The following is a 25,084-nucleotide window of genomic DNA, read 5'->3' as shown; positions in this document are numbered from 1 at the left end:
AGGACAGGACGCAAAATGAGTTCCGCCCGTTCACCTTTGCAGGCAACCCATTGGCCGCAGTCTTGAAGCCCCGCCTAGACGGGGCGGGGCGTGTTCCATAACGGGGCCTCGCGGTCCAGCTGTGCCGAGGACGAGACGCGCTGAGCGGCCAGCAGAGAGCGAGTCTTCCCGCTGTGTCGTCACGGTGGTCCAGCGGTTGTTGGGAGAAAAAGCGTCCGGTAAGAAGACATTTGAAGCAACTAAACCTAATTTTGGGTTGAAATAGGCGCGCGGGGGGTGAAGACAAGTGTGTGAACTCCCGCTAGCTAACAAGCTAACTCTCATCACAAATATTTCTTTAAATGAATACTAATAATAATGAATTATTTTAATCGATCTCCTATGTGTTTACATGACGATTATGCTTACATGACGATTAATCGTCGCTCTAATGCACAATAAGATCAATGAATATTTTTCACCTGGCCAAATGTGACCTTTGACTTGACGGGCGCGATGACGTCACACCTGTGCGTGAGCTACAAGTTGGTGATGAAGTGAAGCAAGAATAATATGTTAATATTCCCTCTATTTTACCAGGGCTCTCTGTACTCAACTGCAGAGAGTGGCAGGCAGCTGTTGTCTTCTTATTCCTGGCGCTAATGCAGGTGGGGTCCAAAGTGTGGCCCCCAGCTAATTGTTTACTGGCCCGCCACACATTCTGGAAATGCTATTGCTAAAAGACAAAAGGACATTAAAAATATTGGAATGAGGTGAAATCTAAGGAGAAAAAGTTGCCATGCAGGCTGTTTTTTTTCTTTTGTCCTTATTTTACCGTGTAAAAACCATCTTTGCCATGAATTGATGAAGGTGGACCCCGACTTAAACAAGTTGAAAAACTTATTGGGGTGTTAGCATTTAGTGGTCAATTGTACGGAATATGTACTGTACTGTGCAATCTACAAATTATACGTTTCAATAAATCAATTATTTATTTTTTATTTTTTTGCCATTGCTCAAAACAAAAAATAATGACAAAAAAAAATCCATGTTATAATGAATTATTTTCAAAGCTCCGATTAGTTGAAAAAATTCACTTTAAAATGTTCTATGTGGTAAATATTGCATATATTGTGCAGTTGCCACATAAAAACAAAGTTTTCTTTGACAAAAGAGCATAAAACAAACATAATAATAGTTTAAACATAAAATCGACAGATATATCTGAAGTTGATCTCGTAACTTAAGTGTTGAAAGTTAAAAAAACAAAAAAACAACTAATAAAAATGTATCACTTTCTGAGTGGGGCACCTTTTGGGTCCCAAATATATTTAGTGGTATTTTATTTATCTTTTCACTGTGATTACTCAAAAATAATAAAGAATTAAAATCAATGGTGTCCTGCATTATTGATCTTTTAGGGCTCTAATTACTAAATATTGCATATTTCAGTTTTACTATTAAAAATACCAAATATGTTTTTGACTGAAAAGCCATAAAACCTTTTTTTTTGTTTTGTTTTAAAGTTGATATAGAGATTCACTGTAAGCGTTAGATAAAAACTAATAAAATGTACATTTTAATAACTGAGACCCTTTATGGTCCCCGGGACCCCTAATGGTAAAATACATTTTAAAAATCCATATATTTTGTTATGGTTTGAAAATGAAAAATATCAAAATGGCCATGCTTTCATTTTTCAGTGTGCTGCCCTCAGTGGAAAAAGTTTGGACACCCCTGCACTGATGTAAAGACTCGTGCTGTTGTTGCACTTTTCCCCCAGCAGGTGGCGACATTAAACTACTCTATTCAACTTAGTGTTACAAGTCAATTATTTACCATTCAAATAGGACATTTCAAAATAAAATAGGACTTCATCAAATGCTAAACCACGAACAGGAGATTATTTACTCGGCACTTTTTTATTTTACTTTTACAAAACTAAACAGCAGCTCATGTAACGCGATCACTCAAGCAGCACCGAGAGCGGACGCGAGACAAACTCCCTGGAAGTAAAGTTGTTATTTTTTCAGCACCAACCGTGCAAGGATTCGTGCTTGATAATGTTCAAGTGCAACGTGAGGCTTCATTCTTTTATTGTGCTAGCCTGATGCTATTCCACATGAGATTTGCCGCAGCAGGTATTAGCATTAGCAGTTTTACATGGCGATTTTGTCACCTCCACAACTAATCAAACATCTGGTGTGTGATAAGTGCAATACCCACAGTGTAACTACATTGTAGGGCGCAACGTGACTCATAAAGCTACTTACAATGTGCTAGCTTGACGCTATTTTACATTAGATTGGCCATAGAACGGCCACTATTAGCATTAGCAATTTTACACGGGGATTTTGTCACCTCCGAAACTAATTAAACATCTGGTGTGTGGTAAGCACAATACCTACAGTGTAACCACTTTGTAGGGCGCAACATAACCCATTAAGGTTCCTGGAAAAAGCTACTTCCTCCTGGTAGTGTCCATGCAAGTGCTGTGTTTTAAGAAGTATGGCGCTCATTGTCACATGACCCTTTGGCCAGACATGAAGAACGCGGCGTCCAGTGATGTCACCAGGAGGCGGGTCCAGAACGGCGCCAACGGGTCGGCGGGGGAGAAGAAGGAGGAGGAGTCTGCGCAGTGGGGGAGAGCCTGGTGAGTCGTCGACACACCGCAACAAATAAACAATAAACAAATCACTGCATATCATAGCAAGCCCCGGAGAAGCCAGCGTGGGAATATGCTCAGGAGAAGGTAAACAATGAGGTAATCGAGGTAAACAGGAAGTATTACATCCACCTGTGCTAGTTACAGGTGTTTGTTGACAAATAAGAGTAGGTAAACAATGAGGTAATCGAGGTAAACAGGAAGTATTACATCCACCTGTGCTAGTTACAAGTGTTTGTTGACAAATAAGAGAAGGTAAACAATGATGTAATCAAAGTAAACAGGAAGTGTTACATCCACCTGTGCTATTACATGTGTTTGTTGACAAATAAGAGAAGGTAAACAATGAGGTAATCGAGGTAAACAGGAAGTATTACATCCACCTGTGCTAGTTACAAGTGTTTGTTGACAAATAAGAGAAGGTAAACAATGAGGTAATCGAGGTAAACAGGAAGTATTACATCCACCTGTGCTATTACATGTGTTTGTTGACAAATAAGAGAAGGTAAACAATGAGGTAATCGAGGTAAACAGGAAGTATTACATCCACCTGTGCTATTACATGTGTTTGTTGACAAATAAGAGAAGGTAAACAATGAGGTAATCGAGGTAAACAGGAAGTATTACATCCACCTGTGCTAGTTACAAGTGTTTGTTGACAAATAAGAGAAGGTAAACAATGAGGTAATCGAGGTAAACAGGAAATATTACATCCACCTGTGCTATTACATGTGTTTGTTGACAAATAAGAGAAGGTAAACAATGAGGTAATCGAGGTAAACAGGAAGTATTACATCCACCTGTGCTAGTTACAAGTATTTGTTGACAAATAAGAGAAGGTAAACAATGAGGTAATCGAGGTAAACAGGAAGTATTCCATCCACCTGTGCTAGTTACAAGTGTTTGTTGACAAATAAGAGAAGATAAACAATGAGGTAATCGAGGTAAACAGGAAGTATTACATCCACCTGTGCTAGTTAAACGTGTTTGTTGACAAAAAAAGAGAAGGTAAACAATGAGGTAAACAGGAAGATTTACATCCACCAGTGCTAGTTAAACGTGTTTGTTGACAAAAAAAGAGAAGGTAAACAGGAAGTATTACATCCACTCGTGCTATTTAAATGTGTTTGTTGACAAATAAGAGAAGCTAAACAATGAGGTAAACAGGAAGTATTACATCCACCTGTGCTAGTTAAACGTGTTTGTTGACAAAAAAGAGAAGGTAAACAATGAGGTAAACAGGAAGTATTACATCCACCAGTGCTAGTTAAACATGTTTGTTGACAAATAAGGGAAGGTAAACAGGAAGTATTAAAAGTTAAAATACCAATGATTGTCACACACACACTAGGTGTGGCGAAATTATTCTCTGCATTTGACCAATCACCCTTGATCACCCCCGGGAGGTGAGGGGAGCAGTGAGCAGCAGCAATGCCGCGCCCGGGAATAATTTTTGGGTGATTTAACCCCCAATTCTAACCCTTGATGCTATTACATCCCCCTGTGCTAGTTAGATGTGTTTGTTGACAAATAAGGGAAGGTAAACAGGAAGTATTACATCCTCCTGTGCTCGTTAAATGTGTTTGTTGACAAATAAGAGAAGGTAAACAGGAAGTATTACATCCACCTGTGCTCGTTACAAGTTTTTGTTGACAAATAAGAGAAGGTAAACAGGAAGTATTACATCCACCTGTGCTCGTTACAAGTTTTTGTTGACAAATAAGACAAGGTAAACAATTAGGTAAACAGAAAGTATTACATCCACCTTTGTTTGTTGACAAATAAGAGTAGGTAAACAGGAAGTATTACATCCACCTGTATTTGTTGACAAATAAGAGTAAGTAAACAGGAAGTATGAGATCCACCTGTGTTTGTTGACAAATAAGAGAAGGTAAACAGGAAGTATTACATCCACCTGTGTTTGTTGACAAATAAGAGAAGCAGGCATGTGATTTTTCCGTCTAAAGTCGGAATTCCGTCTTTTTTAATCTCGGGGGTAAAAAGGTGTCAACTACGGCGTAATATAATATTACGCCGTAGTTGATTGGTCGATATGTTCCTTGTGACCAATCAGGACATCTGTTATGAATGATGACGTCATTACCGCCATTTTCCAAATGTAAACAATGTCAGTTCTCGAAAGAAAGGGTGCTGCACGAGTAAAAGAAATTGATAAACATGTCAAAAATAAGTTTCGATGGAAAGTGAAACCACTGACACTGTTGGGAAGAAGGAAGTTACGACTTTGTTCGGCAATTTTATTCGGAAAATCGTTCGTCCCGGAAAAGTTTTGTGCAGGTGTTGTCATGATAATATTGACTATGGATCACCAGGTCTCAAGGCTTTGGAAGTACATGCCAAACACCAAAAACATATAAAACAACTTGAAGCAAGGAAAACAAACTCTTTACTAGCTGCTACTTTTGGACGTCAACTGAAAGTGAGCAAACCTGACAGACTTCATCCTTTGTTTACATCCACAACTGTCGTAGACATGGAGAGGAAAGATCCACCCAAACAACTCACTTCAGTTGCAGACAGGCTAGTTAATAATGAGGTAAGATAAAAAAATATTTGCTTGCAAAATACGCATGTTTTTTTTAAATATTAACCAATTGTTTATATGCAAAATATAAATGGGTTTTTCTAAAAATAAAAAGCCACGTGAAAATATATTATGAAATTACAGAAACTCAAAGAGTCGCATTATTGATTCCAGTTAACAATTTATTTGAAAAAAATGTGCACATAATACTAGAGGCAGAAGTTGGCAGTAAAATCCAAAAAAGAAGCTACAAAAGGAAAATGCAGGCTGCTCTGAAATTTGCAAGGAAAGCTCATGTTAGGACTCTCTGAGCAAGTAAATGTGTGAAGTAATGTGGTCATACTGTAAATAAAGTGTAGATAATAACACTGATCAATGTGACAGTAATACTGTAAATAAAGTGTAGATAATAACACTGATCAATGTGACAGTAATACTGTAAATAAAGTGTAGATAATAACAGTGATCAATGTGACAGTAATACTGTAAATAGTGTAGATAATAACACTGATCAATGTGACAGTAATACTGTACATAAAGTGTAGATAATAACAGTGATCAATGTGACAGTAATACTGTAAATAAAGTGTAGATAATAACAGTGATCAATGTGACAGTAATACTGTAAATAAAGTGTAGATAATAACAGTGATCAATGTGACAGTAATACTGTAAATAAAGTGTAGATAATAACACTGATCAATGTGACAGTAATACTGTAAATAAAGTGTAGATAATAACACTGATCAATGTGACAGTAATACTGTAAATAAAGTGTAGATAATAACACTGATCAATGTGACAGCTGTGGATGTGAAATGAACACAAGATGTAAATATTAGTGACTAAATACTGTTGGACTGAAACATATACAGTCATTCATTATCAATCAATCAATCAATGTTTACTTATATAGCCCTAAATCACTAGTGTCTCAAAGGGCTGCACAAACCACAACGACATCCTCGGTAGGCCCACATAAGGGCAAGGAAAACTCACACCCAGTGGGACATCGGTGACAATAATGACTATGAGAACCTTGGAGAGGAGGAAAGCAATGGATGTCGAGCGGGTCTAATATGATACTGTGAAAGTTCAATCCATAATGGATCCAACACAGTCGCGAGAGTCCAGTCCAAAGCGGATCCAACACAGCAGCGAGAGTCCCGTTCACAGCGGAGCCAGCAGGAAACCATCCCAAGCGGAGGCGGATCAGCAGCGCAGAGATGTCCCCAGCCGATACACAGGCGAGCAGTACATGGCCACCGGATCGGACCGGACCCCCTCCACAAGGGAGAGTGGGACATAGAAGAAAAAGAAAAGAAACGGCAGATCAACTGGTCTAAAAAGGGAGTCTATTTAAAGGCTAGAGTATACAAATGAGTTTTAAGGTGAGACTTAAATGCTTCTACTGAGGTGGCATCTCGAACTGTTACCGGGAGGGCATTCCAGAGTACTGGAGCCCGAACGGAAAACGCTCTATAGCCCGCAGACTTTTTTTGGGCTTTGGGAATCACTAATAAGCCGGAGTCCTTTGAACGCAGATTTCTTGCCGGGACATATGGTACAATACAATCGGCAAGATAGGATGGAGCTAGACCGTGTAGTATTTTATACGTAAGTAGTAAAACCTTAAAGTCACATCTTAAGTGCACAGGAAGCCAGTGCAGGTGAGCCAGTATAGGTATATATGTATGTATATATGTATATAAAGGTATATACAGTATAGGTATATATGTATGTATATATGTATATAAAGGTATATACAGTATAGGTATATATGTATGTATATAAAGGTATATACAGTATAGGTATATATGTATGTATATATGTATATAAAGGTATATACAGTATAGGTATATATGTATGTATATATGTATATAACGGTATACACAGTATAGGTATATATGTATGTATATATGTATATAAAGGTATACACAGTATAGGTATATATGTATGTATATATGTATATAAAGGTATATACAGTACAGGCGTAATGTGATCAAACTTTCTTGTTCTTGTCAAAAGTCTAGCAGCCGCATTTTGTACCAACTGTAATCTTTTAATGCTAGACATGGGGAGACCCGAAAATAATACGTTACAGTAATCGAGGCGAGACGTAACAAACGCATGGATAATGATCTCAGCGTCTTTAGTGGACAGAATGGAGCGAATTTTAGCGATATTACGGAGATGAAAGAAGGCCGTTTTAGCAACGCTTTTAATGTGTGACTCAAAGGAGAGAGTTGGGTCGAAGATAACACCCAGATTCTTTACCGTGTCGCCTTGTTTAATTGTTTGGTTGTCAAATGTTAGAGTTGTATTATTAAATAGAGTTCGGTGTCTAGCAGGACCGATAATCAGCATTTCCGTTTTTTTGGCGTTGAGTTGCAAAAAGTTAGCGGACATCCATTGTTTAATTTCATTAAGACACGCCTCCAGCTGACTACAATCCGGCGTGTTGGTCAGCTTTAGGGGCATGTAGAGTTGGGTGTCATCAGCATAACAGTGAAAGCTAACACCGTATTTGCGTATGATGTCACCCAGCGGCAGCATGTAGATGCTGAAGAGTGCAGGGCCAAGGACTGAACCCTGGGGAACTCCACACGTTACCTTAACGTAGTCCGAGGTCACATTGTTATGGGAGACACACTGCATCCTACCAGTAAGATAAGAGTTAAACCAAGACAGGGCTAAGTCAACATAGATGATACATCAGAATCCATCGTTAGCAATAGATCATTAGTCATTTTTGCGAGGGCTGTCTCCGTGGAGTGATTTGCCCTGAAACCGGATTGAAAGGTTTCACATAGATTGTTAGACGCTAAGTGTTCATTTAACTGCTCCGCAACAATTTTTTCAAGGATTTTTGAAATAAAGGGAAGGTGAGACACCGGTCGGTAGTTTACCATGAGGTCAGGATCGAGTTTAGGTCTTTTAAGAAGAGGATGAATAACCGCTTTTTTGAATGCTCGGGGAACAGTGCCCGAGGAAAGTGATAAGTTTATAATATTTAGCACTGATGGGGTATGTACTGTATGTTCTATTAATGATCTTTTCATGTCTTTAAACACTACAATATCTTCTTCAAATGGTGCTGTCTTTGTTCATTTGAGCATGTTAAATTGGTGAAAAACCAGGAGCTTCGGGGGGCGTTTGCCCCCTTTGTCCCCCCACCAGGGCACCGCCTTGGACCTGGCTGGGGGCCTTTGTGTTTTCAGTCTTTTTCATTGTGGTCAAATCACATGCCTGGAGAAGGTAAACAGGAAGTATGAGATCCACCTGTGTTTGTTGACACATAAGAGAAGGTAAACAGGAAGTATGAGATCCACCTGTGTTTGTTGACAAATAAAAGAAGGTAAAGAGGAAGTATGAGATCCACCTGTGTTTGTTGATGAATAAAAGAAGGTAAACAGGAAGTATGAGATCCACATGTGTTTGTTGACAAATAAGAGAAGGTAAACAGGAAGTATGAGTTCCACCTGTGTTTGTTGACAAATAAGAGAAGGTAAACAGGAAGTATGAGATCCACCTGTGTTTGTTGACACATAAGAGAAGGTAAACAGGAAGTATGAGTTCCACCTGTGTTTGTTGACGAATAAGAGAAGGTAAACAGGAAGTATGAGATCCACCTGTGTTTGTTGACACATAAGAGAAGGTAAACAGGAAGTATGAGATCCACCTGTGTTTGTTGACACATAAGAGAAGGTAAACAGGAAGTATGAGATCCACCTGTGTTTGTTGACACATAAGAGAAGGTAAACAGGAAGTATGAGATCCACCTGTGTTTGTTGACAAATAAGAGAAGGTAAACAGGAAGTATGAGTTCCACCTGTGTTTGTTGACAAATAAGAGAAGGTAAACAGGAAGTATGAGATCCACCTGTGTTTGTTGACACATAAGAGAAGGTAAACAGGAAGTATGAGTTCCACCTGTGTTTGTTGACAAATAAGAGAAGGTAAACAGGAAGTATGAGATCCACCTGTGTTTGTTGACACATAAGAGAAGGTAAACAGGAAGTATGAGATCCACCTGTGTTTGTTGACAAATAAGAGAAGGTAAACAGGAAGTATGAGTTCCACCTGTGTTTGTTGACAAATAAAAGAAGGTAAACAGGAAGTATGAGATCCACCTGTGTTTGTTGACACATAAGAGAAGGTAAACAGGAAGTATGAGATCCACCTGTGTTTGTTGACAAATAAGAGAAGGTAAACAGGAAGTATGAGTTCCACCTGTGTTTGTTGACACATAAGAGAAGGTAAACAGGAAGTATGAGATCCACCTGTGTTTGTTGATGAATAAAAGAAGGTAAACAGGAAGTATGAGATCCACCTGTGTTTGTTGATGAATAAAAGAAGGTAAACAGGAAGTATGAGATCTACCTGTGTTTGTTGACACATAAGAGAAGGTAAACAGGAAGTATGAGTTCCACCTGTGTTTGTTGACAAATAAGAGAAGGTAAACAGGAAGTATGAGATCCACCTGTGTTTGTTGACACATAAGAGAAGGTAAACAGGAAGTATGAGATCCACCTGTGTTTGTTGACAAATAAGAGAAGGTAAAGAGGAAGTATGAGATCCACCTGTGTTTGTTGACAAATAAGAGAAGGTAAACAGGAAGTATCAGATCCACCTGTGTTTGTTGACAAATAAGAGAAGGTAAACAGGAAGTATGAGATCCACCTGTGTTTGTTGACAAATAAGAGAAGGTAAACAGGAAGTATGAGATCCACCTGTGTTTGTTGACACATAAGAGAAGGTAAACAGGAAGTATGAGATCCACCTGTGTTTGTTGACAAATAAGAGAAGGTAAACAGGAAGTATCAGATCCACCTGTGTTTGTTGACGAATAAGAGAAGGTAAAGAAGACGTTTTTTTCCCAGGGAGGTGGACTGGTTCTCCCTGATCAGCGTGGTGGCTCTGCTCCTCCTGGCCCCGGTCCTGGTACTCTTCCTGGTGATGGTGTGTGACCAGTACCAGTGTTCCATCTCCCAGCCGGTGCTGGACCTGTACCAGGGAAGGACCACCCTGCTCTCCATCTGGGCCCGCGTACCCTCGCCCACCTGGATGGCTGCCAAGATCTACACTGCCTGGGTGGTCTTCCAGGTATGACTTCCTAGTGCAGGTGCAGGTGCAGGTGCGGCACTCCTGGTCTGCTGTGGGACAACAGTCCCATTACACGCCTGCAAGACATTATTACTATTATTAGTATTATTAATAATATTCATAAACAGAAATTTAATCTTCTTCCAAGCCAAATGTTATTTTAATGAACACTAACCACGTTTACAAACTAATAAAATATATCTATAGAGCTATTATCTATACACATTTAACTAAACATATATCTAGCTATATATCTATATTATAATCTATATACATCTATACATCTAGCTATTTGCTATCATCATTCTCTTAATGTAACTACATCTATTTATTTATAGCATCTATGTCTTTGTATTTAATCGTCTATATCAGTGGTTCTTAACCTGGCCTCAGGGGTTCGGCGGAGGTCAAAACACACCTGACTCATGGTGTCAATAAAAACTTTTCCCTATGGGCGTGTTACAGACAAGGCAAGAACAGAAGTCAGACTGATCTGCAGGTGTGTAGTTTGTTGTGAGTTCATGCACTGTGTTGGTTTTGTTGTTTGAACAAGGTGATGTTCATGCACGCTTCATTTTGTGCACCAGTAATAAAACATGGTAACACTTTAGTATGGGGAACATATTCACCATTAATTAGTTACTTATTAACATGCAAATTAGTAACATATTGGCTCTTAACTAGTCATTATTAATTACTTCCATCCATCCATCCATTTTCTACCGTTTATTCCCTTTGGGGTCGCTGGGGGCGCTGGCGCCTATCTCAGCTACAATTGGGCGGAAGGCGGCATACACCCTGGACAAGTTGCCAGCTCATCACAGGGCCAACACAGATAGACAGACAACATTCACACACTAGGGACCATTTAGTGTTGCCAATCAACCTATCTTTGGAGGTGGGAGGGGCCTATCCCCAGGTGCATGTCTTTGGAGGTGGGAGGGGCCTATCCCCAGGTGCTTGTCTTTGGAGGTGGGAGGGTCCTATCCCCAGGTGCTTGTCTTTGGAGGTGGGAGGGGCCTATCCCCAGGTGCTTGTCTTTGGAGGTGGGAGGGGCCTATCCCCAGGTGCATGTCTTTGGAGGTGGGAGGGTCCTATCCCCAGGTGCATGTCTTTGGAGGTGGGAGGGGCCTATCCCCAGGTGCATGTCTTTGGAGGTGGGAGGAAGCCGGAGTACCCGGAGGGAACCCACGCATTCACGCTGGAGAACATGCAAACTCCACACAGAAAGATCCCGAGCCTGGATTTGAAGCCAGGACTGCAGGACCTTCGTATTGTGAGGCAGATGCACTAACCCCTCTGCCACCGTGAAGCCCTATTATTCTATTAATTACTTATTAATGCCTAATTCGGCATGGCCTCATTATAACCCTAACTCTCTAACCCTAACTCTCTAACCCTAACCAAATAACTCTAAATGAAGTCTTTGTTACTTAGAATATGTTCTCCATACTAAAGTGTTACCAAAAAGACATAACTTTTTCTTCAATTAAGAAAACAAAACATTTTATTTTTCACTAAGAATGGTTCGATCAATGTGTATATAAAACTAACGGGGTTTGGTACCTCCAACAAGGTTAAGAACCACTGGTCTATAGGTATATATGTATATTTAATATTTATCTATACTTACACATGTACATGTAGTATCAATCTATAGGTACATATAGATATATAATATTTATCTACAGGTACACGTATGTGTACATGTGTAGGTATACATGTATGCATGGTGAACAGGTGTTGTACATGTGTACAGGTGTTGTTGTACATGTGTAGGTATGCATGGTGAACAGGTGTTGTACATGTGTACAGGTGGTGTTGTACATGTGCATCCCTGACGTTCTGCACAAAGTCCTTCCTGGTTACGTCGGGGGAGTCCAAGAAGGCGCCACAACGCCCGCAGGTAAGGACACACACACACACACACACGCGCGCAGCAGGTGAGCAGTTACCTGGAGCAGGTGTGTCTGTGTTGAAGGTCTGATCAACCAGTACCAGATCAACGGGCTGCAGTGCTGGCTCCTCACTCACTTCCTGTGGCTGGCCAACGCTCAGTACTTCCACTTCTTCTCTGCCACCATCATCTTTGACCACTGGATGCCCCTCATGTGGTGTGCCAACCTGCTGGGGTACACCGTCTCCACCTTTGTCTTCATTAAGGCTTACCTCTTCCCCACCAACCCACAGGACTGGTAAGGACACTTCCTGTCTCTGAACACTTCCTGTCTCTATTAATACCTGTATGTGACACTTTCTGTCTCTGAACACTTCCTGTCTCTATTAATACCTGTATGTGACACTTCCTGTCTCTTAACATTTCCTGTCCGTAACACTTTGTGCTTTTTAACACTTCCTGTCTCTATCACTTCCTGTATGTGACACTTTATGTCTCTAGAACTTCCTGTCTTTTAAGACTTCCTGAATTTAACACTTCCTGTTTTTTTATGCGTCCTGTGTGTAACACTTCATGTTTGTTGTGTGTAACACTGTCTGTTTGTTACATGTCTTGTGTGTAACACTTCCTGTTTGTTACGCGTCCTGTGTTTAACAATTCCTGATTGTTACACGTCCTGTGTGTAACACTTCTTGTTTATTACGCATCATGTGTGTAACACCGCCTGTTTGTTACGCATCTTGTGTGTAACAAACAGGGAATGTTACACACCCCGTGTGTAACATTCCCTGTTTGTTACACGTCATGTGTGTAACACTTCCTGTTTGTTACATATCTTATGTGTAACACTGTCTGTTTGTTACCCGTCGTGTGTAACAATTCCTGTTTGTTACGCATTATGTGTGTAGCACTGCCTGTTTAAGCGTCCTGTATGTAAGAATTCCTGTTTGTTACATGTCCTGTGTGTAACACTTCCTGTTTGTTACACGTCCTTTGTGTAACACTTCCTGTTTGTTACACGTCCTTTGTGTAACAATTCCTGTTTGTTACACGTCCTTTGTGTAACAATTCCTGTGTGTAACACTTTGTGTTTTTACGTGTCCTTTGTGTAACAATTCCCATTTTGTTACACGTCCTGTGTGTGACACTTCCTGTGTGTAACACTTGTTGCGTGTGTGTGTGTCAGCAAGTTCACAGGCAACATGTTGTACAACTACATGATGGGAATCGAGTTCAACCCCCGTGTCGGTCGATGGTTCGACTTCAAGTTGTTCTTCAACGGGCGGCCTGGCATCGTGGCGTGGACCCTCATCAACCTGTCCTACATGGCCAAGCAGCAGGAAGTCTATGGTCATGTGACCAACTCCATGGTCCTGGTCAACCTGCTGCAGGTGAGCACAGAAGTCAGGTGTGCTTTGATCCATCACGTCTGTGACTGACACACATGACTCCTCAAATGTCCTTTTATGTTTATGTTTCTACTAAATGAATACTAGACGTACAATCTTCTGTTCTTGCAATGTGATCCTGCTTCAAATGTCACCACCTTGCTGAGTGAAGTAAACATTTGAAGTATTTATCCTGCAACATTTGTGCCCTGAATGAAGCATCTTCCAGCATAAACATGGCGGAATGAAGTAGAAAGATCAGTCTTACAGTTTTATTGGGGAACCAACCAATCAGAGCGCACTCTTCTGTCAGGGAATTTATGTGCTGGACTTCTTCTGGAACGAGGCGTGGTACCTGAAGACCATAGACATCTGCCATGACCACTTTGGTTGGTACCTGGGCTGGGGAGACTGTGTGTGGCTGCCCTACCTGTACACGCTACAGGTGAGTGCTTCTACACGCTCTGTCATATGTCTTACTATCATATGTCATACTATCAACATGTACACACTATCAACATTCATCATCACAATGATTATATCAGTATTTATAAATGTGACCCAACATTCTCAAAAAGTAGAAAGACTAGAGATAAAGAATAATTTATGATATCTCATAAAAGACTAGAAATAAAGAATAATTAGTGATATCTGATAAATGACTAGAGATAAACAATAACTTAGAATATCTAATAAAATACTGGAGATAAATAATAATTTTTAATATCTAATTAAAATAATTAAATAAATAAGTAGTAATATAATATAAGTAATACAGATGAATAACTAGTGATATAATATAAGTAATATAAATAAATAATAATGAGTAATATAATACAAGTAACAGAGATAGATAATAACTAGTAATATAATATGATTAATAGAAATAAATAACTAGTAATATAATATGATTAATAGAAATAAATATTAACTAGTAATATAAGTAATAGAGATAAATAACTAGTAATATAATATAAGTAATATAAATAAAGAGTAATATAATATAAGTAATAAAGATAAATAACTAGTAATAGAATACAAGTAACAGATAAATAATGACTAGTAATATAAGTAATAGAAATAAATAATCATGAGTAATATAAGTAATACAAATAAATAACTAGGAAAATAATATAAGTAATATAAATAAATATTAATAAGTAATATAAGTAATAAAGATCAATAAGTAGTAATATAGGTCATAGAAATAAATAATAACGAGTAATATAAACAGACATATATTTAAGAACAAGGAGAGGGGAGGAGTCTAGCATCAGACAGGAAGTGTTCTCAGGTCTGTGGTGTCCTCCATGTGTTCCAGGGTCTCTACCTGGTCTACCACCCGGTGCAGCTGTCCCAGACCCACTTCCTGCTGGTCCTGCTCCTGGGTCTGGTGGGCTACTACATCTTCCGTGCCACCAACCACCAGAAGGACCTGTTCCGCCGCACCCAGGGCGCCTGTACCATCTGGGGGGGGCAGCCCGCCTTCATCCAGTGCTCGTACCGCTCGGCCGACGGCGCCGTGCACCACAGCAAACTGCTGACCTCGGGCTTCTGGGGCGTGGCCCGCCACCTCAACTACACGGGCGACCTGATGGGCTCGCTGGCCTACTGCGCCGCCTGTGGCTTCCAGCACCTTCTGCCCTACTTCTACCTGCTCTACATGAGCGTGCTGCTGGTGCACCGCTGTCTGCGGGACGAGCACCGCTGCAGCAGCAAGTACGGACCCGACTGGCACCGCTACACCCGCGCCGTGCCCCACCGCCTGCTGCCCGGAATCTTCTAGACGGCTCTTGTCAATCGGTACCGCTTCCACACCAATACTAGAAACACTTCATCAGCATCTTTCCACATGGGTCATGTGACCTCTTTCAGGACTTTCTGTGACCTCTTTTAGTACTTGTCCAGATGGGTCATGTGACCTCTTTTAATACTAGTCCACATGGTTCATGTGACCTCTTTTGGGACTTGTCCAGACGGGTCATGTGACCTCTTTTAGTACTTGTCCAGATGGGTCATGTGACCTCTTTTAGGACTTGTCCACATGGGTCATGTGACATCTTTTGGGACTTGTCCAGACGGGTCATGTGACCTCTTTTAGTACTTGTCCAGATGGGTCATGTGACCTCTTCTAGGACTTGTCCACATGGGTCATGTGACCTCTTTTAGGACTTGTCCAGATGGATCATGTGACCTCTTTTAATACTTGTCCAAATGGGTCATGTGACCTCTTTTAGGACTTTCTGTGACATTTTAGTACTTGTCCAGATGGGTCATGTGACCTCTTTTAATACTAGTCCACATGGGTCATGTGACCTCTTTTAGGACTTTTTGTGACATATTTTAGTACTTGTCCAGGTGGGTCATGTGACCTCATTTAGGACTTGTCCACATGGGTCATGTGACCTCATTTAGGACTTTTTGTGATCTCTTTTAGTACTTGTCCAGGTGGATCATGTGACCTCTTTTAGGACTTTTTGTGACATATTTTAGTACTTGTCCACATGGGTCATGTGACCTCTTTTAGTACTTTTCCAGATTGGTCATGTGACCTTTTTTAGTACTTTTCCACATGGGTCATGTGACCTCTTTTAGTACTTTTCCAGATTGGTCATGTGACCTCTTTTAGTACTTGTCCAGATGGGTCATGTGACCTCTTTTAGGACTTGTCCACATGGGTCATGTGACCTCTTTTAATACTAGTCCACATGGGTCATGTGACCTCTTTTAGGACTTATCCACATGGGTCATGTGACCTCTTTTAGGACATTTCCAGATGGGTCATGTGACTTCTTTTAGGACTTGTCCACATGGGTCATGTGACATCCTTTAGTACTTTTCCAGATGGGTCATGTGACCTCTTTTAGGAGTTTTCCAGAAGGGTCATGTGACATATTTTAGTACTTGTCCAGTTGGGTCATGTGACATCTTTTAGGAGTTTTCCTGATGGGTCATGTGACATCTTTTACTTCTTGTCCAGATGTGTCATGTGACGTCTTCCGCACCAATCAGCTGCCTGCAGTACAGAATGACGTCACTAGTAGTTTCCCGGCAAAGCAGGACTTGGTCGTCCCAGTCTGGGAGGCATCCGGCTGCAATACACCTGGTGGACACTGGATGGCAGCAGAGGGCCTTCCATATTGATTCCTTCCTCTTGTACCATTTCTACAACAATAAAGATACTTTTTATGAAATATTATTCACGTTTTGAAGATTCTTGGACTCAATTGTGGCTTCTTCACCTGTTTCACCTCAACATTTCCACTACAGACGGGCTCGGGGATCCACACTGATTGACTAATCTTACTCCTGATTTGAATTGTATTCAATCATTTTATCTCACTAACTGTACTTAGTTGACAATCTTGTCACATGACACGAAATCCTCTCTTAGTCACAAAAAACTGTATTAAACACAATATATCGGGTGTGTGATTTTTTTTGTCTGAAGTCGAAAATCCGTCTTTTTTAATCTCAGTAAAAATATTGAAAAATATTTCCCTTATTTGCTTCGCTTTGTTTCCCACCCACGAAGTGTTTACTATATGTGCCATAAACTCTCTACAGGGATCCGTGCCCGGCTAGCTCAGTCGGTAGAGCATGAGACTCTTAATCTCAGGGTCGTGGGTTCGAGCCCCACGTTGGGCGCTTCTCTTTTTACCATCAATTTATTAACCACTTAAACAAGTTGAAAAACTTATTGGCGTGTTACTGTTTAGTGGTCAATTGTACGGAATATGTACTGAACTGTACTATCAACTAATAAAAGTATCAACAAATTAATCCATCAATCAATCAAATCCAGTGGTTAAAAACTACACCTTTTATTTAACATAAAAATGGCGCGGGGGGGAACGTTTAGAAGGGGACACCCACAATACAGGAAGTAATAATCCAGCATATGAATACATGTTGCAGGGGGGAACATTTAAAGGGAGACACGCAATACAGGAAGTAATAGTCCAGCATATGAATACATGTTGCAGGGGGGAACATTTAAAGGGAGACACACAATACAGGAAGTAATAGTCCAGCATATGAATACATGTTGCAGGGGGGAACATTTAAAGGGAGACACACAATACAGGAAGTAATAGTCCAGCATATGAATACATGTTGCAGGGGGGAACATTTAAAGGGAGACACACAATACAGGAAGTAATAGTCCAGCATATGAATACATGTTGCAGGGGGGAACATTTAAAAGGAGACACACAATACAGGAAATAATAGACCAGCATATGAATACATGTTGCAGGGGGGAACATTTAAAAGGAGACACACAATACAGGAAGTAATAGTCCAGCATATGAATACATGTTGCAGGGGGGAACATTTAAAAGGAGACACACAATACAGGAAGTAATAGTCCAGCATATGAATACATGTTGCAGGGGGGAACATTTAAAAGGAGACACACAATACAGGAAATAATAGACCAGCATATGAATACATGTTGCAGGGGGGAACATTTAAAAGGAGACACACAATACAGGAAGTAATGGTCCAGCATATGAATACATGTTGCAGGGGGGAACATTTAAAAGGAGACACACAATACAGGAAATAATGGTCCAGCATATGAATACACGTTGCAGGGGGGAACATTTAAAAGGAGACACACAATATAGGAAGTAATAGTCCAGCATATGAATACATGTTGCAGGGGGGAACATTTAAAAGGAGACACACAATACAGGAAATAATAGACCAGCATATGAATACATGTTGCAGGGGGGAACATTTAAAAGGAGACACACAATACAGGAAGTAATAGTCCAGCATATGAATACATGTTGCAGGGGGGAACATTTAAAAGGAGACACACAATACAGGAAGTAATAGTCCAGCATATGAATACATGTTGCAGGGGGGAACATTTAAAAGGAGACACACAATATAGGAAGTAATAGTCCAGCATATGAATGCATGTTGCAGGGGGGAACGTTTAAAAGGAGACACACAATACAGGAAGTAATAGTCCAGCATATGAATACATGTTGCAGGGGGAAACGTTTAAAAGGAGACACACAATACAGGAAGTAATAGTCCAGCATTTTTGTATTTCTTTTAAAAAAACCTTTATTTACAAATGTCAATATTTACAAACAGTTGAAAATAACAATCACAGTAAATACGAAAGCAGTGCGCGATGAGGTGGTGACTTGTCCAGGGTGTACACCGCCTTCCGCCTGATTGTAGCTGATATAGGCGCCAGCGCTCCCCGCGACCCCAAAAGGGAATAAGCGGTAGAAAATGGATGGCTGGATAGTGACTAAAAGTGACTAAAACAGAATGTAATATTTATATATTGTTTTGTCAAACTCCACACAAGACCAAAGTCTTGACGCACACAGAAGGCCTGATGTCCAAATGTGAGTTTGTCTCCCAGTTCCCCAGAGGACACCAGTGGAGGTCCGGACATCATTTCCCAACAGCTGAAGACCATCATCAGTAATCATGAAGACTCTCACCTGAAGCAATCACATCCTCTCCTTTGAAGTCTGCAGCTCCAATCACATCCTCTCCTTTGAAGTCTGAAGCTCCAATCACATCCTCTCCTTTGAAGTCTGCAGCTCCAATCACATCCACTCCTTTGAAGTCTGCAGCTCCAACTCTAACTTCAGGCCAACAAAGCCTACTGGAGGACAAATGAGCAAACACAGAAGTGACAACTGTCTAACGAGACCAGGCTGGCTGACGGTGAGATGACTTGATATTATTTTAATGTTTGGATTTGATATGTTGAATTGATTTTAATTGCCAAGTGCTTGCTTGTTAAATGTTTAAATGTCAAATCCAAGCTGTTAAGGGTCACTAAATGTACTTTTGGAACACTTTTACTTTAAAAATGGTTTATTATAATTTGTTTATATTGGTCTGTAATTGCTTTCGTATTTGTCAACCTTTTCTGAAGGTTTTTCACCTTCTAGATATTTAATGAAAAAAGGAGACAATCAAGTCCAAAAATAAAAGGAGAAACAAAGATTAAAACAAAGAGTGAAGTCCCAGTGGTCAAAATGTCAAAACCCTTTTCAAGTTAGGGGAGTGTTTAGGACTGTTTGTGATTCAGGGCTATATAAATAAACATTGATTGATTGTTTACTTGTTGACATAGTTGTCCTCAGCTATTATTATTAAGATGCTAATGCTAATGCTAGCTTGGCTAGGCCGCAGCCTGCTTCGTCAACCACGTGGTTTAAAGCAGCCATTTTGGATGCGAGGTGTGTTTAGGGACATCCTGTAAAATGCAGTGTCTGTAAGTTTACTGTATATTTTGCATATAAAAAAAAGGATTATTTAAGTATACCCAACTGAGAAATGAATATGATTTGGTTTAAATACTACACGATCCCACCCAATTGTAACATGTTTGTACAATGAAACTGTGTTTTATGTCAAACATGAGAACTGTGACGCCTCCAAAGTGAGAATCCTGACCCAAGTGGACTCACAGTCTCACAATTTGGACTGTTTTGCAGACACTGTAATACAAGACATTCATAATCCACCTGGTGTTAATGATGTTGAAGCCACAGCAGTGTGGAGCTGCATTTTCACACATACACTTGTGGACATTTATTTATATATATATATATATATATATATATATATATATATGTATGTGTGTATGTATGTGTGTATGTATGTGTGTGTGTGTGTGTATGTATGTATGTATATATGTATGTATATATGTATATATATATATATGTATATATATATGTATGTATATATATATGTATGTATATATATATGTATATATATATGTATATATATATATGTATATATATATGTGTGTGTATATGTATATATATATATGTATATATATATATGTATATGTATATGTGTATATATGTGTATGTATATGTGTATATATATATATATATATATATATGTGTGTGTATATATATATATGTATACATATATATATGTATATGTGTATATGTATATGTATATATATATATGTATGTATATATGTATATATATATATATATGTATATATATATGTATATATATATATGTGTGGGTATGTTGTACATTCCACCTTTATTTATTTATATATATATATATAAACATGGAATGTACAACATAAGAACATTTAGACCTCCAATGTTAGAAAATAAAAAAGAGAAATGGAGGTTGTGTCTTTCAAATATTGAGTGAAAGTTTGGATCACCCTGATAGGAATTTTTCATTAGAACACATTTCTTAATATAATTAGTTTTTTCCAAATAAAGTCAACAAGTAATATGTCAATAGTTTTACATACTTTGTGAAGAAATAGTCTCCTACGTAAGCCTGGAGATACATTCTGCTTTGGAAAGCAAGGTTCCAACTTTTAAGGATGAATCTGAATAATGTATTAATAAAATCTGAATAATGATGTATTAATAAAATCTGAATAATGATATATTAATAAAATCTGAATAATGATATATTAATAAAATCTGAATAATGATGTATTAATAAAATCTGAATAATGATGTATTAATAAAATCTGAATAATGATGTATTAATAAGTGTACTTAGTGTCACGTGACACAAAGTCATGTTTCAATCACAAAGATTGCTATTAAAGAAACAATCCTGAGGCTTACAACTGGAATAAGAAGATGTATTTAGAAGAGAATGTGCGTGCGACTTATTTATTGCAGAAATAAATGATTGACATGAAATATGAACTAGTTTTGAACTCCACTGTCAATAATTGTCCGCATTTTTGCTCGTGAGAAATGTCTTTTGTTAGGATTTGTCCGTACTGCCTCCTGTGGTGAGAAAGTGTATTGCAGCTGAGAAATGCCTGGTCTCCATCAGACCAGCAGGGGGCGCCAGTGCTCAGACTAAACTGAGGAAACACAAAGTATGCAGCAGAACAACAACTGAGTCAATATTGGGGCTGTCACCAAACTTCAGGAGTCAATAAAACTGACTACTATTAAACTACTTTTAATACTATTAACTGACTAGTGACTACTATTAAACTACTTTTAATACTATTAACTGACTGACTACTATTTAACTACTTTTAATACTATTAACTGACTAGTGACTACTATTAAACTACTTTTAATACTATTAACTGACTGACTACTATTTAACTACTTTTAATACTATTAACTGACTAATGACTACTATTAAACTACTTTTAATACTATTAACTGACTAGTGACTACTATTAAACTACTTTTAATACTATTAACGGACTAGTGACTACTATTAAACTACTTTTAGTACATGTACCTTGAAATGTACTACTTGACTAGAAAAGGAGTTACAGTGTCAAGTATTTAAGAACAACAACAACCCACATTTGTCACTCGCACTTTTGCTATTTACTTTTATTTATCACAGATTTTTATTATGTCTCTATTTGGTCATGAAGTTTTAATTTTATATCATTTTTATTTTGTCTTTTTAATCTTATGTCATCTGTATTTTATGTAGTTTTAATCTTCTGTCTCTTTTATTGTATGTGTTATTAATTTTATGTCTTTTATTTGATATATTTTTAATATTGTCTTTTATTTTATGTTTTTAATTTTATGTCGTTTTAATTTAATATAATTTTAATATGTCTTTATATATTTTTTTAAATGTCTTTTTCTTTTTATACATTTTTAATATTGTCATTTTTCTTCTGTTTTTAATGTTATGTATTTTTATTTCATATATTTTTACTATATCTTATTTGATATATTTTTAATATGTAATTTTTTATTGATGTGTTTTTAATATTGTATTTTTTATTTGACATATTTTTAATATGATGTCATTTTTATTTGATGTTTCTAATATTGTCTTTATTTGATATATTTTCAATATTACGTCTTTTTCATTTTATATATTTTTAATTTGTCATTTTTCTTTTGTGTTTTTAATGCTATGTAGTTTTGTTTTTATTGTTATATCTTTTTTATTTTGTATATTTTTGATGTCATTTTCATTTGATGTTTTATCCATCCATCCATCATCTTCCGCTTATCCGAGGTCGGGTCGCGGGGGCAACAGCCTAAGCAGGGAAACCCAGACTTCCCTCTCCCCAGCCACTTCGTCTAGCTCTTCCCGGGGGATCCCGAGGCGTTCCCAGGCCAGCCGGGAGACATAGTCTTCCCAACGTGTCCTGGGTCTTCCCCGTGGCCTCCTACCGGTTGGACGTGCCCTAAACACCTCCCTAGGGAGGCGTTCGGGTGGCATCCTGACCAGATGCCCGAACCACCTCATCTGGCTCCTCTCCATGTGGAGGAGCAGCGGCTTTACTTTGAGTTCCTCCCGGATGGCAGAGCTTCTCACCCTATCTCTAAGGGAGAGACCTGGAAACTCATTTCGGCCGCTTGTACCCGTGATCTTATCCTTTCGGTCATGACCCAAAGCTCATGACCATAGGTGAGGATGGGAACGTAGATCGACCGGTAAATTGAGAGCTTTGCCTTCCGGCTCAGCTCCTTCTTCACCACAACAGATCGGTACAACGTCCGCATTACTGAAGACGCCGCACCGATCCGCCTGTCGATCTCACCATCCACTCTTCCCTCACTCGTGAACAAGACTCCTAGGTACTTGAACTCCTCCACTTGGGGCAGGGTCTCCTCCCCAACACGGAGATGGCACTCCACCCTTTTCCGGGCGAGAACCATGGACTCGGACTTGGAGGTGCTGATTCTCATTCCGGTCGCTTCACACTCGGCTGCGAACCGATCCAGTGAGAGCTGAAGATCCCGGTCAGATGAAGCCATCAGGACCACATCATCTGCAAAAAGCAGAGACCTAATCCTGCAGTTACCAAACCGGAACCCCTCAACGCCTTGACTGCGCCTAGAACTTCTGTCCATAAAATGTTTTAATGTCTTTATTTTGTATAGTTTTATGTATTTTTTATTTGATATATTTTTAATGTCATTTTTATTTGATGTTTCTATTGTCTTTTTTATTTGATATATTTTCAAGATTACGTCTTTTTAATTGTATATATTTTTATTATGTCATTTTTCTTTTGTGTTTTTAATCTTGTGTATTTTTATTTTATACATTTTTGCATTATATATTTTTTATTTTGTATATTTTTAATGTCTTTTTTTAATGTGTTTTTAATGTTCTTATGAAGTTGTAATTATGTGTCAAAGTGTGCCTTAAAATTACTTTTTTTTTTTACAGGATTCTGAAAACTGCTAAATCCTGTTGAGTCCAGCAGAAAGTGTCAACAAGTTCTTGGTTGGACTTCATTGATTCCTGATCACAGACTTGATTGATCTTCTTCTCGTCCTAATGAAACTTCTTTGCCAGCCAAACACGGAGATCCTTGAGTTTGCTGGTGTGTGTGTGTGTGTGTGTGTGTGTGTGTGGGGGGGGGGGGGGGTGAAGGCGTCGTCAACACTTGTGAACGTGGGAGAGATTTCCCTGCGGGCCGAAGGAGTTTTTATGGTTTTATGAGACTGAGAGAGTTTGTGCCAGCAGGGAAAGTACACACCAGTCAGCAGAACACACACACACACACACACACACACACACACACACACACACTTCACAAAAACACACTCAAATATTTTTAAAACACACAAAACTATTTTATAAACACTAAATTGTTTTAAAAACACTTGAATATTTTTTAAAACACACTTAACTATTTTTAAAAACACAAATATTTTAAAAACACTCTTTTTTTAAAACACTATTTTAAAAACACTAAAATATTTCTAAAACTCACTCACTACTGTAAAAATACACACAGCTATTTAAAAAAACTATTTTAAAACACATTCAACCATTTTAAAAACACTAAACTATAAAAAAAACACAACCCTTTTAAAAACATACTAAACTATGTTAAAAACACACTTAACTATTTTAAAAACTCTCATATTTAAAAAACACTTAAATATTTTTAAGACACACAATTATCTTTAAAAACACACTCAACTCTTTTTAAAACACACAAAAACTATTTTAAAAACACTTAAATATTTTTAAAACACACTTGCGACTTGTCCAGAGTGTACGCCGCCTTCCGCCCGTTTGTAGCTGAGATAGGTGCCAGCGACCCCAAAAGGGAACAAGCGGTAGAAATTGGATGGGATGAATGGATGGATGGACAACTATCTTTTAAAAACACAGTCAACTATTTTAAAAACACATTTTAAAAACTCTACTTTTTTTTAAAACACTCTATTTTAAATACACTAAACTTTTAAAAATATACGTAACTATTTTAAAAACATATTTAACTGTTAAAAACACACTCAGCTATTTTTAAAACACACAAAACTATTTTAAAAACACTTAAATATTTTTAAAGCACACCTGTTTTTAAAAACACACGCAACTATTTTAAAAACACTCAACTTTTTTTAAAAACTATTATAAAAACCCTAACTATTTTAAAAACACACTCAACTATTGAAAAAATACACGCAGCTATTTAAAAAACCCTCAACTATTTTAAAAAACTGTTTTAAAAACACACTCAACCATTTTAAAAACACTAAACTATCTTAAAAAAGCACTCAACTA

At 38.4% G+C, this 25,084-nt stretch overlaps 1 protein-coding gene, 1 long non-coding RNA gene and 1 other non-coding gene across 3 annotated transcripts in view; all 3 read left to right on the top strand.

The window, feature by feature from the left end:
• Nucleotides 1–56: 56 nt before the first annotated feature.
• Nucleotides 57–16,778, top strand: dhcr7 (7-dehydrocholesterol reductase). The gene is made up of 9 exons (XM_061893083.1): nucleotides 57–218; nucleotides 2,521–2,632; nucleotides 10,072–10,294; nucleotides 12,110–12,200; nucleotides 12,276–12,489; nucleotides 13,378–13,582; nucleotides 13,893–14,024; nucleotides 14,901–15,382; nucleotides 16,560–16,778. Exons 2-8 carry the CDS (start codon nucleotides 2,523–2,525, stop codon nucleotides 15,363–15,365), a joined length of 1,440 nt encoding a protein of 479 aa, XP_061749067.1. The 5' UTR covers nucleotides 57–218; nucleotides 2,521–2,522; the 3' UTR covers nucleotides 15,366–15,382; nucleotides 16,560–16,778.
• Nucleotides 16,779–17,154: 376 nt separating this feature from the next.
• Nucleotides 17,155–17,227, top strand: trnak-cuu (transfer RNA lysine (anticodon CUU)). The gene has a single exon. It is a non-coding gene; the product is annotated as a tRNA-Lys (tRNA).
• Nucleotides 17,228–19,127: 1,900 nt separating this feature from the next.
• Nucleotides 19,128–25,084, top strand: part of LOC133547369 (uncharacterized) — a 33,988-nt gene continuing 28,031 nt past the window's right edge. Inside the window, exons 1-2 of the long non-coding RNA XR_009805469.1 lie at nucleotides 19,128–19,282; nucleotides 23,732–23,888. This is a non-coding gene — a long non-coding RNA (uncharacterized LOC133547369). The remainder of the gene's footprint in view (nucleotides 19,283–23,731; nucleotides 23,889–25,084) is intronic.

The sequence above is a fragment of the Nerophis ophidion genome, linkage group LG02 (genome assembly GCF_033978795.1).
Source record: "Nerophis ophidion isolate RoL-2023_Sa linkage group LG02, RoL_Noph_v1.0, whole genome shotgun sequence".
Taxonomy (NCBI): Eukaryota; Metazoa; Chordata; class Actinopteri; order Syngnathiformes; family Syngnathidae; genus Nerophis; species Nerophis ophidion.
The sequence above is the reverse complement of the archived record's forward strand: the minus strand, read 5'-3'. Positions and strand labels throughout refer to the sequence as shown.